The 16,268-nt window shown below is 39.6% G+C and overlaps 1 protein-coding gene across 1 annotated transcript in view; it reads left to right on the forward strand.

Annotated features, from left to right (window-relative positions):
* The window catches only part of usta (uronyl 2-sulfotransferase a), a 97,663-nt gene extending 91,484 nt beyond the window's left edge, over positions 1-6,179 (forward strand). The window contains exons 6-8 of the mRNA XM_072679152.1: positions 1,151-1,248; positions 3,520-3,677; positions 4,990-6,179. Of these exons, the coding sequence (XP_072535253.1) occupies positions 1,151-1,248; positions 3,520-3,677; positions 4,990-5,285 (552 nt within the window). The 3' untranslated portion in view covers positions 5,286-6,179. The remainder of the gene's footprint in view (positions 1-1,150; positions 1,249-3,519; positions 3,678-4,989) is intronic.
* The last annotated feature ends 10,089 nt before the right edge of the window (positions 6,180-16,268 follow it).

Genomic DNA, 16,268 nt, shown 5'->3' on the forward strand with positions numbered 1-16,268 from the left:
ATGTAAACAAAGTCACTGAGAAATGTTTAAGGTAGAGAAACTTACCAACTTACAGACCAGATTTCTTACAAGTGCTGGAGATTGAACCTGCTCGAACATCTACAATGCAAATGTAGCCATTCTGTTTACTATCCAGAATGACCAGTGGACCATATGTTTTCTGCTGTTCTGTAAGTAATGTAAATAGAGGTAAAATACTCATGTATTTTATATGCTTTACACCAAATTCTTTTATCATTAAACAATATTTTAGGCATGAGACAGTGTGTTGATGACAATTTCATATATTAACTCTCTGTGAGGGAGCTTTTAGGTGCGATATACTCTTCACACATCTGGTTCTATTTACCACCACATAAACAATTTAGACTTTTGGCATTTAGGCATTTTTTGTTTCATCAAACCACTCTGAATAATGTTGTGTACATTTTAATGGTTTATTTTGCAGAAAATAATAATAAAAACCTATGAAACCCTCCAGCATTAGTCGAATTGTTCCAAACTGGAGCTTGGTTTAATTAAAAAGCAAAGTAAACATTGAAAGCCTCCTAATTGCATCACATCCATAACTCCTTCTGTACAGTCTTCTTAAGTTAAGCAGATAAAATCACAGGCACGCGATTGTTGCCGTGCAGTAATCTCTGCTCGCAGTCTGGTTGGAGGGGTTTGAGAGAGTAGCGGTAGTTGACACCTTCTCAGGAAGTTATTGAGCGTTGTGTGTTTATGTGTTTGTGAACAATTGAAATCATTGCCTGCTGTGAACGACTTCCCAAGTGCTTGGGTTTTATTTACTGTGTGAGTAAGTGATGCCCCCCTCTGGCCAGAAAGGATTACTATCGTTTGCTGCGTTGAACAAAATTGCAGTGCACCACAGGGTATCTTTCTGTAATAGCGTGAGGCCCAATTGTGTTAAACTACAGGGTGTTCTGAGTTCTGAGTATTTGACTATGTGACTGGGTGCTCACGAGGTTTTCTCTTTTCTTCTCTCATCTGTTTATCAAATTAACTGAATATTGAATCCTTTATTCAGTGAATTGAGGCAGAGACTCCAGACTAAAGCATGTTTTGTGTGTATATTTGTGTCTTTGATTGCCTTTTAAAATCACTTCTGCCATCACTTCTAACACCCTCTCTCCCCTCTTTTTTGCAGGACATCAATGTGTGTATCCTGGAAAACTACCCAGAGTGTTCAAATCCACGGCTTTTCTACATAGTGCCATACTTCTGTGGTCAGCATCCTCAGTGCAGGTAAACCTTTTATTGACCAATACATTCATTTAAAGCAATAACTTAATATTTACAGTATTGACCATTTCTCTTTAAGACCTTTGCTATTCACTCTGGCATGCTGGATATCAGCTTCTGGGGAAAAAAAAAACTTGACTGATGGCAACCCATTCTTGCAGTGCTTTAGTGCTTGGAGTTGCTCATGGTTCCAGTGTTTTTGTTTCTCCACCTTCTTTTTGGGGGTTGTACACAGGTTCTCAATGGGATTGGGATCTGGGGAGTTTCCTGGCCACGTTTTCAATGTTGTCTTCACCAAGCCACAATGTTTAATGTGTTAATACATGTTAATATGTTTCCAGGAATGTAATAATACACATGTTTACAGTTTGAATCTAGGGTGAAGATACTCTGTAAATATGTATTTACCAGTAAAACCACTGTAAGATCAGGATAAACACATATAGACATAAATTAGACCAAAAAAAACTTTAATGAAGGATTTTAGATAAATAAGGTACTGGAAAGTAACTGTAAATACTGGGTCTTCTCAAGGCGGGGTATTGAATCTAGTTAATCTCACTGCCCAGATAATAAGCTTTAAATATATATGGACTGAGACTTATATACAGTGGGGAAAAAGTATTTAGTCAGTCACCAATTGTGCAAGTTCTCCCACTTAAAAAAATTAGAGAGGAATTGACATCATAGGTAGACCTCAACTATGAGAGACAAAATGAGAAAAAAAAATTCTGAAAATCACATTGTCTGATTTTTAAAGAATTTATTTGCAAATAATGGTGGAAAATAAGTATTTGGCCACCTACAAACAAGCAAGATCTCTGGCTGTCACAGACCTGTAACAACTTCTTTAAGAGGCTTCTCTGTCCTCCGCTCATTACCTGTATTAATGGCACCTGTTTGAACTCGTTAACAGTATAAAAGACACCTGCCCACAACCTCAAACAGTCACACTCCAAACTCCACTATGGTGAAGACCAAAGAGCTGTCGAAGGACACCAGAAACAAAACTGTAGACCTGCACCAGGCTGGGAAGACTGAATCTGCAATAGGCAGCAGCTTGGTGTGAAGAAATCTACTGTGGGAGCAATAATCAGAAAATGGGAGACAAAATGGTGGGGTCAAAATGATCACAAGAACGTTGAGCAAAAATCCCAGAACCACACGGGGTGTGGTTGGATGTTCCGGAAGAGTATTGGGAGAATGTCTTATGGTCAGATGAAACCAAAGTAGAACTGTTTGGTACAAACACAACTCGTTGTGTTTGGAGGAGAGTGAATGCTGAGTTGCATCCAAAGAACACCATACCAACTGTGAAGCATGGGGGTGGCAACATCATGCTTTGGGGCTGTTTCTCTGCAAAGGGACTAGGACGACTGGTCCGTGTACATGAAAGAATGAATGGGGCCATGTATTGTGAGATTTTGAGTGCAAACCTCCTTCCATCAGCAAGGGCATTGAAGATGAAACGTGGCTGGGTCTTTCAGCATGACAATGATCCCAAGCACACTGCCAGGGCAACAAAGGAGTGGCTTCATAAGAAGCATTTCAGGGTCCTGGAGTGGCCTAGCCAGTCTCCAGATCTCAACCCCATAGAAAACCTTTGTAGGGAGTTGAAAGTCCGTGTTGCCCGCCGACAGCCCCAAAACATCACTGCTCTAGAGGAGATCTGCATGGAGGAATAGGCCAACATACCAGCAACGGTGTGTGCCAACCTTGTGAAGACTTACAGAAAACGTTTGACCTCTGTCATTGCCAACAAAGGATATATAACAAAGTATTGAGATGAACTTTTGTTATTGACCAAATACTTATTTTCCTCCATTATTTGTAAATAAATTCTTTAAAAATCAGACAATGTGATTTTCAGATTTTTTTTTCTCATTTTGTCTCTCATAGTTGGTCTACCTATGATGTCAATTACAGGCCTCTCTCATCTTTTTAAGTGGGAGAACTTGCACAATTGGTGACTGACTAAATATTTTTCTCCCCACTGTAGACATAAGACATTTGTACAGTCCTATGAATACATCAATACACAGTGTATACATGTATTTATTTTATTACTGCAAATTGTGACCACATTTATCTGGCAATCATTTCTTCATATATAATATTTTTTATGGAGCCACAGCCTCATTGGCTGCTCTGTTTGTTACTGATCATGGAAAATGTCATTCAAGGTGCAATTCCTTTTCCTGCTCTTTAGTCTGTCATATTGCCAAGTATGAAGTGTTCCATAGTAAAAACTCAATGTGTGTGTGTGTGTGGCAGGGAGCCAGGTGTATGGGCGCTGGAGAGGGCCAAACAGAACGTTCTGGAGAACTTCCTCCTGGTGGGGATTCTGGAGGAGCTGGAAGATGTGCTGCTCCTGCTGGAGAGACTGCTACCTCACTACTTCAGCGACGTGCTGACCATCTACAAGAGCCCAGGTACAGTCAACACAAGTATAGGAGCTATTGCGCCAATGTTGGGCACTGCTTAAACTTCATTTAGTGTAGGTCTTTTTCAAATAAATAAGTCAATAAAACTATGAAATAACAAGCTGTGATGGCTTGTGATCAAGATCACATGATCATATTCTCATATGTCTTAGATTAGGGTGCTGAAATCTTTAAAAGCTCCCAATGTAAAGACCAACAAAAGGTCAGTGGTATGGTGTTAAGAAAATGAATAGTAAAATGTATAATTTTTTTATAAAAAAAAAAAAACAGGATTATCAGGATTTTTAGTACAATTTATTAATAGTATTTTAGTACAATTTTCTGTTGCCCCACTTTACAAAATATGATTTGTAAAGTGGGACAGTTCTAAATGTACCTTGGTCAGACAGATATGTTTGGAGGGGCATGGACTGTGCAATGAAAATGGTCATTTTCAAGGTTTTGGTCTTCTAATAGATTATTAATGTCTCCCTAATAAATCATTGTCACACAAAAATCTTCAAAAAAAACTTCTAAGCTTTCAATGTAAAAAAAATACTGTTTTTTGGTCCATTCATTTTTTAAATACAATACAACATAAAGACCAGATGCCATATTGACATTATGTCATAAAATGGTAAAAAAACAGCAAAAATAGACATTCTCATCAAATAAGTCATCTAAACTATTGCAGTCTATTCGAACATGTGATATCCACACTTTTACGCCTAGATCTTGTATCAGCAAAATTACAGAACATAGGATTTTACATTTAGCCAAGACAGTTACTAAACTGAGATGTTTCTATTACATGAACTAATGTGAATAACGTTATTTGGGCTTTAACTTTGACTGTCAGTGTCCCACTGACTACTTGGCTCTAAGAGTACTGCTAGGGCTACCATTTTTTTGTTGGTATGATCCCATTTTTTTGTTGGCATTGTCTCTTTTGGTTTAATTAGGGCACATTCTGGGGATTTTAGTGGTACTGTGTGTGTATTTGTATATATTGCAACATATTGTTATAAGGAATCTGAAATGCAAACAATATCCCGAATAAGGCTAATTCACCCTATCAGTAACTCTAGGTGTATGCTGACATACTGTCATGGAATTGTGTATAGTATTTGCGTATCTTTGGAAAGCAAAGGATGCATTATTTTACAGCTGTCAGGCAGACAGCTGTCAGACTCTGCAGCAGGGATACAACCAAGTGCAAATTCATTCTTAAGAATGAATAAATAATATAATTCTAAACAGATCAAAAAACAAAAGCACACAAGGTTTTTCACCTGTATTCCATTGTGTCCACCTCCTGCAGCTTTCTGGAAGGTAGGGAACCTGACGGGCACGGTGAAGAAGCACACGCCCACGCTGGAGGCTCTACAGGTGCTCTACCGCCGCATGAAGTACGAGTATGACTTCTACAACTTTGTGCGGGATCAGTTTCACCTTGCCAAGAAGAAGATAGGCCTCAAGTCATCGCACCCGAGCGCGTCCCATGAGCCCAGCTTTCTGCGCGAACTTGCCCTCCGGACCCCGGACCCCCTAGAGGACGAGGAGGAAGAGGTGGAGGAGGTGCTTGACGATGCCAACAACTGGTTGGTCCAGCCTTGAACATTGCTCTGGAGAGGCGATGTGCATGATATCTTGCAGGCTTCAGGCAGGGTCGAGACGAGGAGTTAGCATTCCCAAGAGCGCTTTGGGTGTGTGTGTATATGTGATCACGTGATACCCGTGTTTTCAACGGGGCGGCCCTGCAGGACAGTCTGCTCTTCCTAATGCGGGAATGGGCCTGAATAGATATATTTAAAGAGGCAGATGACAAATTTCAAATTATTTTATCTTTGGCGATGTTTATTAAGAAAGAAGGCTGTCCCTGACTTTTGTTTTGCTTTGTTTTTGTTGTGTTCAATCTCCGGGTGAGATAGCTCAAGCTTAGGGAGGAGGGAAGGAAGAAGAACAGATTAGATGAGAACACTCAGTAGGGTCCAGAGAGCTGAAATACAAATTCCGTCCAAATGCACTTACTTTATATGTCTAAACGTTTCCAGACGGCCCCTCCAATTGGTGGATTTGTCTGTTTAAGGCATTGTTGACAGGTTTTTATCATACACCCGCATTACCTTGTAATCCATAGAATAGCATTGCCAGTTTAATGGGATGTTCTGAAGCAAACCTGAGACAGTGAAGTGTAGGGCCAAGCGTTGTCTAGGGGATCAAACCATGGGATTAGTCAAACTATCATCGCCATCAGATTCATATTTTGGATGAATTGGGACATCTGAATATGTCACCCAGAACTAATCAGCCACCCTAACATCTAGCCTGACTTGTAGAGTCTTTTGCCATATTAAAACAGAGAAGAAACTACATGTCATGTGAAAAAGTTTGGAACCCCATGCTTACCTTTTTTTTTGTTCTATATTTATGTCTTTTAAAAATCATTTGTACATTTGTCTTGAGAGGAAAAAGTTTGGACACCTTATCCCTTAATAGCTGGTATCCCCCCCCCCCCCCCCCCCCCCCCTTTGCCTGATCCTATAATGATCTACCAGTCTCTGACATCAACTGGGAGAACGTTTTTCCTACACCTCAGTGCAGAAATCTTTCAGCTGTGTGACGTTTCCGCTTCAGTTTTTAGACAGATGCTCTCACATTTTTCTCAAGTATATGTATCCCATCTCCACCTCAGTGTTTCACAGTTGATTTGGGTTCTTGTGCTCAAATGCTGTGTCTGGTTTACAGTTGGTTTCAAACATGTCCTCTGTTACTGTGTCCAAATAATTCAACTTTGGATACATCTGTCCAAAGCACATTGTTAAGGGTGTCCTGGTCTTGGTCTAGGTGTTCTCCGGGAAGCTTTAGTATTGCTTCCACTAGTAAATATTTTAACGGACGGTGGAGGGGCTGATTTCTGTTCTAAAATCTTTTTTTACACCCCTTCCCAGACTCTTCTGCATCTACAACCTTCTTTCTGAAGGCCCTTTCGAAACCTGATCATGGTAATAACACTCACTTTACTAAGCACAAGTAAACCAGGCTAAATGTCTGAGGTTTAAATAAGACAGGCTCCTCCAGAAACCCCTCTAATGATGATTGTCTGGTTAAATTACCTCCATTTCTTAATATTGTTTCAGTGAAGATCAAATGTCGAGATGTTTAAACATTTTTAAAAAGACTTTTCATGGATTGTCCTAACGTTTTCACATGACTGTAAAAGTACCATTGATTTCAGAGGCATTGTTGGACCAGTAGATGTCTGGACACTTTTAGACATGCAGGCCTTTATTAATCAAAGTCAACAGACATAATCATGGAAAGATGTATGTCACCTTCTGCCCACATGTTTGTAAAGACTTTTCATATTAGCTAGAGGTTACCAGAAACCATATTTGTGCCCCATGATCCGATCGAAGTACCTTCTTTTCGTTTTTTATTAGGTAATAAATACATCCACAGAAGTTAGATAAGAGATGCTGCAGATTAAAACTGAAGAAAAAAGCTTCTTTATTACATCTGAGCAGATATATATTTTGTTTTTTGTGGATTACTTATGTAAATGAACTATTATATAGCGTTCTAAATGTTAAAAATCTAAAAATTTCATGAATCACTCATTCATTAAGCAGACTGAAGATTCTCTCAAGAGGGCTTTATTAGGACTTAAACAGCTGTGTAATAGTCATGTCCTCACAAGTCTGGAGGACAGGCAGCTTAAACACACAGAACACAAACTGGGCAGATACAGGAAGTTTTCATATTCCACCGCAGACGTCTAAAACGTGACTCAGTGCTACAGACGCCTAGAGGCTGCCAAAGGTCTAAAATCAAAGCCTGTTTTGATGTTGAGTGATAATTTTGACTTGGATATGGGGTAGTGATGAACAAGAGCCATAGTGTATCTCACCATTCCCTCCATCCTTTACACCAAGCAGACCTCACATTACACATGCAGAGTACCCTTCTTCTACATCAGGAAAAACAAATGAGGATGTAGCTGTAACGAAAATATCGGGCACTCCCTTTTACCCCCACTTTCTTGTTTTATGCGGCAGTTATGGATGTAAGTGCCATGCCACCCTCTTGCCTGTCTTAAAATGCCAAATTGAGAAATGTGAGCTATACAGTAATAAGGGATAAAGAGGGGTTGGAAAGCAGTCCTGACTTATTGTAGTATATAAACCCACACAAATGGTACATGGGGGAGGTGTTTAGCAAGCACATATGGATGTGATGTTCCAGGGTCCACGTACTTGTACTTGATGATGTATTGTGTATGGCACTGAGGTAATAACAGCCTCCACAGGACTCCACAGGACAAAAAGAAGTTAAAGGAAGTCACACTCACATCTGGCTCCTTATAACCTCTACCTAAAGCCTTCTACCAATGCGGGACAGGTTCAGTAATCATCACACTACCGATTGTGCTGTGGATGTTTGCTGTGTTACGTGCCTGTTGTATTATTTTTGTTGGTAGCACAGTGGTATCCAGAGGACCTTCATGTTCTGTATAACTCAAGGCCTTGGGGTTTAACTTAACTTTTACACAAGCAACCTGTATGTTTGCGCCCTCATTTAACTCATTCAGCAGTTAGTGCTGAAAATGTTAAGCCAGTAGGTGGTTCATTTTAACAGACTGAGGGGCTAGATGTAAAAAGTCTGGTAAAATGAGGCAAAATAACACTATTTCAGTACAGTTCTGTTATTTGAACCCGAGAAGCTTTCCAACCTAAAATCGTGAAAGAACAAGAAGCTAGAGAAAGGGGTCTGGGTCATACTGTGAAGTTAAAGAAAATATTTATCTATTGCTATTTTTTTTAACCCCTCGACTGCCCCTCTGCCCCCTGCAATTCCTTCGCAACCTTATAGAAGCCCCACCGTTTGATTAGAGGTCAAAACGAACTTCTGTTGGGTTGTGCTTCTTGCCATGGCACTGCCGGTCAGCCCAGCTTTCCTCTGAGCACTCTGGCTGCCTAGTGATGCTGCAGTGCGGGAAAGATGTAGTGGCTGTTTGCACATGTGTCGAGGGAGACATGTGCTAGTCTTCGCAGTCCTAGTGTTTTGAGGGCCTTGCTAGTGATAGAGGGAGTTCACACCAACTGGGATTAGATCATTGGCTATGATCTGTAAAAAAACAGGTGTCACATTTTGATCCCACTGTTTGAACAAGTTGTTGAGCTGCTGAAAAGACATACTCTAGAAATACTCCAGAAGTACATCAAACCAAATGACTAAACACTGCCACGGTTCAAACAACACGGTCAACAAGGTTTGACTGAAGGCTCTTCTTGCAGTAAGGGAATAAAAAGAAGCTAGGATGGAATTGAACTTAGGCCATTTAATTCTGCCAGTCAAGTATTTCAGTGTATGTGTTGTATTATTGTTTTTACATTTTCTTTTTTGATTGTTTTTATGGTTTTAATTTATTATACAGTATTACGTGTGTAAAAATGCATTCCGTATACAATTCTCAGGAAAAAAAATAAGAGTGCAAATATATATTTTTTTCTTTGTTTTGTTTTTGGCATCTAACAGCTTGCGTAAACTGATAATCGGCATCTGATACTGATACATCTGAAAAAAGGTTATGAGCAGCTAAATTCACCACTCTTTCAAAAGAAAATGGCTAACATTATAAGCGTACGAAATCATCTTTCTGGGACAGCTTCTGAAATAAAAGTGTTTTAAGAAGTGCAGCAGCTTGCAGAGTGTTTTTTATTTGTTTTTTGTGGGCATTTATATAAAACCTCAAGAACTTCAAACTGAGTTTTCACTGTGGTTTAATTACAGTGAATGTGTGCTGGCCGGTTTTAAACACTTGGGGGCATGTTTGCTACACTTCAGGTCATTTGAGACAGGCTGTTCTGCATATTCAGTATTATGGAACAGCAGTGATGCCAGAAGACGAGGGAAATGGCATGATGGTGGAAGACAGGTCAAACCATATTCTACAGTGGTCTGAATCAAGACACTTTCACACTTTGTAGTAGTCGGGTCCAAGTTAAAAGTCAAGTCAAGTCAAGTCAAATTTATTTGTATAGCGCTTTTTACAACTGTTGTCGTCACAAAGCAGCTTTACATAATTAGTACTTAATACAGAACAGAGACAGAGAAGAAAGAAGGAATAACATGAAGCGTCAAAAACCCCCGGGAGCAAGCCAACGGCGACAGTGGCAAGGAAAAACTCCTTCAGAGCTGGAGGAAGAAACCTTGGGAGGAACCAAGACTCACAAGGGGGACCCATCCTCCTCTGGCCAGACTGTTTTAAACATTAATGATAAAAATTACCAAAGCAGATACAACAGAAAGTTGATAGTGGTGATATTAATAGTGTCAGACAGGCACGAGTCCATCTAGGTTTCAGTACGGCCACCAAACAGGCAGCAGCGGCAGGCGGGTGAGCCATGGGTGGTGGACACATGACACATGGACCAGGACACATGTAGTCTGAGCCAGGACTAACACATTATAGTAGTCGGGTCCAAGTCAAAACTAGGTCCAGGACACATCGACTCCAACTTAAGACCAAGACTTTTTAGAAGTCGGGTCCAAGTCAGGACTAGGTAAAGGACACATCAACTCCAATTTAAGACCAAGACTTTTTAGTAGTCGGGTCCAAATCAAGACTAGGTCCAGGGCACATCGACTCCAACCCAAGACCATGACCTTGAAGTAGTCGAGTCCAAGTCAAAACTAAGACCAGAACATATGTGGTATGAGCCAGGACTAAGACATTATAGTAGCCAAGTCCAGGTCAAGACTAGGAACAGGCCACATTGACTCCCAGTCAAGACCAAGACTTAATAGTAGTCGGGTCCAAGTCAAAACTAGGTACAGGACACATCAACTCCAACTCAAGACCAAGATTTTTTAGTAGTCGGGTCCAAGTAAGGACTAGGTCCAGGACACATCGACTCCAACTCAAGACCAAGACTTTTTAGAAGTTGGGTCCAAGTCAGGACTAGGTACAGGACACATCAACTCCAATTTAAGACCAAGACTTTGTAGTAGTCGGGTCCAAGTCAAGACTAGGTCCAGGACACATCGACTCCAACCCAAGACCAAGACCTTGTAGTAGTCGAATCCAAGTCAAAACTAAGACCAAAACATATGTGGTATAAGCCAGGACTAAGACATTATACTAGCCAAGTCCAGGTCAAGACTAGGAACAGGCCACATTGACTCCCAGTCAAGACCAAGACTTTGTAGAAGTTTTGTAAGACCAGGACACACTCAGTCTGAGTTAAGACCAATAAGTAGTCTAATCCAAGTCAAAACTAAGACCAGGACACATATAGTCTGAGCCAAGATTAACATTATTTAGTAATAAGGTCAATGTCAAAACTAAGCACAAGACACATGTAGTCTAAGCCAAGACCAAGACTTTTTAGTAGTCAAGTCCAAGTCAAGACTAGGACCAGGACACATCTACTTTAAGTCAAGACCAAGACTTTATAGTAGTCTAGTCCAAGTCAAAAATAAGACTGGGATACATGTAGTCTGAGACAAGACTAACAATTTTTAGTAGTTAGGTCCAAGTCAAGACTAATACCATGACACACCGAGTTTGAATTTACACCAGGTCTTTGTACTAGTCTAGTCTAAGTTAAAACTAACACCAGAACACATGTAGTCTGAGCCAAGACTAACACGTTTTAGTACCCACTGACTTTGATTATATTATTTTGTATACAATAAATTAAAATTATAATTAGTTAATTAGTCATTTTTTCGGAAGCAAATCAGGGGGCCCAAAGTGTAAATTCTTATACTACTCATGGCAAAATACAGCTCTGGATATCTCCTTCTTCGTCTGGTGGGTAGACAATTTTCACTTGAGAGTCTCTTGAATACAAGCATAAGTGGATGAGAAAAAACTCAACAATTTGATTTATTTAATTAATTAATTGTTTCCCCCCTAATTTCAAAAACACTGTGTTGATTAGGATTCAGGTTTAAATTATGTGTTTGTGTGAGCGATTTCAAGGGAGTGACCAGCAGTTCACTTTCCCCATGATTTGCATTACACCAACTCACAGAACTCTGCTCGAATGTTTCAGAGAAAGCCTCTCTTCTCTTTCTCTCTGCCCATCTACCCATGCGCTATTTTAGGCTGAGGGCTTAGAGTGTAACACAGAGGCCAAACACTGACTCTCTCTCACACATTCCTTACTCTCTTTAACTCATACACACATTCAGTGCCATAAAAAGTATTTGTCCCCCTGTCTGAATTCCTTCATTTTAAACACTGAATGATATATCAACTTCAATCTAATCTAAACAATCTGATAGACATTATCGGCTTTTATTATGAAAATAAATTATATTCCCCTTCCACAGCTTCTTCACAGTAATAACTACAGCCAAGGACTTACTAGTTGTTAATTAGTGTCTCATGGAGGTATTATGGCTCACAACTCCTGCATGCTTCTTTGAGCATGAACTATGTACTTAAGGGTTCTACTACTTGCTTGTGCAATTTGGATAATTGTTTTGTTGCATGATCAATAGGCACCTCCGCTTCAGCTGACAACCAGATACTGTGATATTCGCTTAAGGATTCTCTGGTACAGAGCAGAATGCATAGTTCCCTCAAAGGTAGCAAGCCACCCAGGCCCTGATGCAGCAACACATCCATAGAAACCATCGCACTACCACCACCATGCTTTAAAGCTATGCAGTTCTCACTGTGAAAAGCTTTCACCAAAACATAACGGCAACCAAGTTGGCCAAAAATCTCCACTTCAGATTCACCTCTCCCCAAGACATGGCTCCAGCTCTGGATGAACTTCTAGGTGTTTTCTTCTCTGGTGAGCTTAAGATTAGCATTTATGTTCAGACCTTTTTTCCTGCATATCTAGATTGCATCTAGATTCATTTTTGATAGTAAGGACAGCCAAAAGCCACAGAAAACCTCATTTTTGCAAATCAGATCCAAACCACATTCTGGGGTGGTCTAAAATGACTCAGTCTGGATGCTCTTGATGCTATAACCTTAGTTAAGAATGGTTTCCTCCAAGCTGTTCTGGCATGGACCTCATTCTTGCCTAGTGTTTTTTCTTTTTTTTTTGTGATGGATGAGTCATTATTTATGTACACACACCTAAAGATAGCTGTGCACACTGACATGGCGTGTCAATTTTCCTACCAGACCATGTACTGCTACAATCCCCTGTGAAATCAGACTGACTAAACTGTGGGAACTGAGTGCAAATGTGCACATTCATAAATACAGACAGGAGGCAAGCCCTTCTTCATGGTACTGTACCAGTTAGTCTACTTATAGTTTGTGGTGAGTGTCCAGACTTAGGTTTCTGGACCCACCCCCCCCCAAACCCCCAAGATCACGTTACAGTTAGTGCTGAATTGTAGCTTTCAAAAGGCCTTGCATGAAACCATTCTTGCTCATGTTTAAAGGCCATGAGCAACAGTCCAAGCCATCATACAAGCAATTACAAACACTTGTACTTTATGCAACACCTTCTCTATAAAGTCATGCTTAAATGTAGATCTCCATCTGGCCTACTTACTTATTCCAATAAGGTCCTAAAACATTCTGCATAATTCAATAGCTGAAGGAGCAAAGACTCCTTCAGAATAGCTTGGAGTTAAATTGCATGTTGTAGAGAATTTCTTGAATGACCAGAGAACCAGAGTTTTCTTTGGGAGCACGGCCCTTAATGTTCATCTTTTCCATTAATGTATTCAAAGTACTATTATATATATATATATATATATATATATATATATATATATATATATATACAGTAAGGAAAATAAGACATAATCTAAAAAATTCTGGTCCTCAAAGACCTGTTAGTCCGCCTCTAAAAAGTCCACCTCCACTCCACTTATTATTCTAAATTAGAAGCACTTGTTTGAGGTCGTTAGCTGCATACAGACACCTGTCCACACAATCAGTAAGACTCCAACTACTAACATGGCTAAGACCAAAGAGCTGTCCAAAGACACCAGAGACAAAATTGTAGACCTCCACAAGGCTGGAAAGGGCTACGGGGCAATTGCCAAGCAGCTTGGTGAAAAAAGATCAACTGTTGGAGCAAATATTAGAAAATGGAAGAAGCTAAACATGACTGTCAATCTCCCTCGGACTGGGGCTCCATGCAAGATCTCACCTCGTGGCGTATCAATGATCCTAAGAAAGGTAAGGAATCAACCCAGAACTACACGGGAGGAGCTGGTCAATGACCTGAAGAAAGCTGGCACCACTGTTTCCAAGGTTACTGTGGGTAATACACTAAGACGTCATAGTTTACAGTCATGCATGGCACGGAAGGTTCCCCTGCTTAAATCAGCACACGTCCAGGCCCGTCTTAAGTTTGCCCATTACCATTTGGATGATCCAGAGGAGTCATGGGAGAAAGTTCTGTGGTCAGATGAGACCAAAATAGAACCTTTTGGTCTTAATTCCACTCGCCATGTTTGGAGGATGAAGAATGATGAGTAATATCCCAAAAACACCATCCCTACTGTGAAGCATGGGGGTGGAAGCATCGTGCTTTGGGGGTGTTTTTCTGCACATGGGACAGGACAACTGCACTGTATGAAGGAGAGGATGACCGGGGCCATGTATTGCGAGATTTTGGGGAACAACCTCCTTCCCTCAGTTAGAGCACTGAAGATGGGTCGTGACTGGGTCTTTCAACATGACAATGACCCAAAGCACACAGCCAGGATAACCATGGAGTGGCTCCGTAAGAAGCATATCAAGGTTCTGGAGTGGCCTTGCCAGTCTCCAGACCTAAACCCTATGGAAAATCTTTGGAGGGAGCTCAAACTCTGTGTTTCTCAGTGACAGCCCAGAAACCTGGCTGATCTGGAGAAGATCTGTATGGAGGAATGGGCCAAAATCCCTGCAGCAGTGTGTGAAAACCTGGTGAAAAACTACAGGAAACGTTTGACCTCTGTAGTTGTAAACAAAGGCTACTGTACCAAATAATAACATTGATTTTCACAGGTGTTCAAATACTTATTTGCAGCAGTAACACACAACTAAATTATTAAAAAATCATACATTGTGATTTTTTTTTTAGATTATGTCTCTCACAGTGGACATGCACCTAAGATGAAAATTTCAGACCCCTCCATGATTTCTAAGTGGGAGAACTTGCAAAGTTCAAATACTTATTTTCCTCATATACAATATATACAATTCTATGTTTATAAATATATAAATATATATACAATTCTTAGTAACAAGAACTTTGTTGGAACCTAAATATGGACATTTATATAAATATTAATTATATATCACTGGGCTTAAAAGATCAACAGGGATAGTTGAATAGAGAATAGGAAATCATCCAGATCCAACTACACACTACCATTCAAGCATTTGAAATAATTTGTCCTATGAATATTTTTTGTTTGTTTGTTTTATGCACAGTAATAACTTGTACATATTTAACTATTGTAAACAAAACACCAAATGGTACTTGTAGGTGTTTAGATAGATATTTGAAGTCATTTTGAGAGTAGCTGACATTTCATTTCTGTCTAAAAATCAAACAAACAAACAAACAAAAAGCAAACAGTATATTTATTTGGCTGTTTTGGAAAATTTATGTGATAATTCATATACTGTAATTGACTGTAATCTGTTTACAGTCATTTGTTATCTGCCTCATGATCTACAGACCTGTTCATCATTCTGGATTCTTAAGGAAAACATAAGACAGTAAGTGATATTATTATACTAGTAATATTATATACTATTTACAATTTAAAATGTAAAAAATCTTTGGTAATAAAAAATATTTGGTAATATAAGTAAAAATAAGAAAAATAAGTAAAAACAATTCAAGACTGTGGTTTTACAATGAATTCATTTATTCCTAAGTGTAACCCTGCATTCTTACGATAAAGCAGAATAAAGAAAGGGTTTAAACACTGATATTAGCACAGGGAAAACTGAAATTAGAAATTAGACACTGGAGACTGAACTACAGTTTAGAAAGAAATGAGGTGGAAAATGTGACATTTTGTCATTAAAGCATATTGGGGGTGGGCAGAGCTTACATATCATACTGCAACCAGCCAGCAAAGGCACTAGACCTGTGGTTGCTTTCATGATTTTCTACAGTCATTGCCAAAAACCAAGCACAGTAGGGTCGTATGCATTTGATTTCAGTGAATGTGCACTGGAACATAGGTATGTTGAAAATAGCAATAGTTTGGGGACCCCTGGTCACAATTTCTGTTACTGTGAAATAGCTGAGCAAGTTAAAGGTGACACATTTCTTTAATATCTTAAGCAAGCAAGGTTCAAAATAACAAAATAGGCTTCTTGCACCTTCACCTTCGGCTAGGTTCAGCTGTCTTCTTTTCATCTTCATCTTATAATTACAGAAGGTGTGAGGTTTGCTTCCAGAATGTGCTGATATTCAGTGAAATCCATTCTTCCTTCTAGCAGTGAAATGTTCCCTGTGCCTTTGGCTACAACACGAGCCCAAATCATAACGTATGGATGATGATCCATTTAACATTCAGAGAGATATTCTTTTCATGGAATTTTGCACCTTTCTTCCTACCTTAGTTCTATTTTTATCAATCCACATGACTTGTTTCCAAAATGCA

Source organism: Salminus brasiliensis, chromosome 1, assembly GCF_030463535.1.
Source record: "Salminus brasiliensis chromosome 1, fSalBra1.hap2, whole genome shotgun sequence".
NCBI lineage: Eukaryota > Metazoa > Chordata > Actinopteri > Characiformes > Bryconidae > Salminus > Salminus brasiliensis.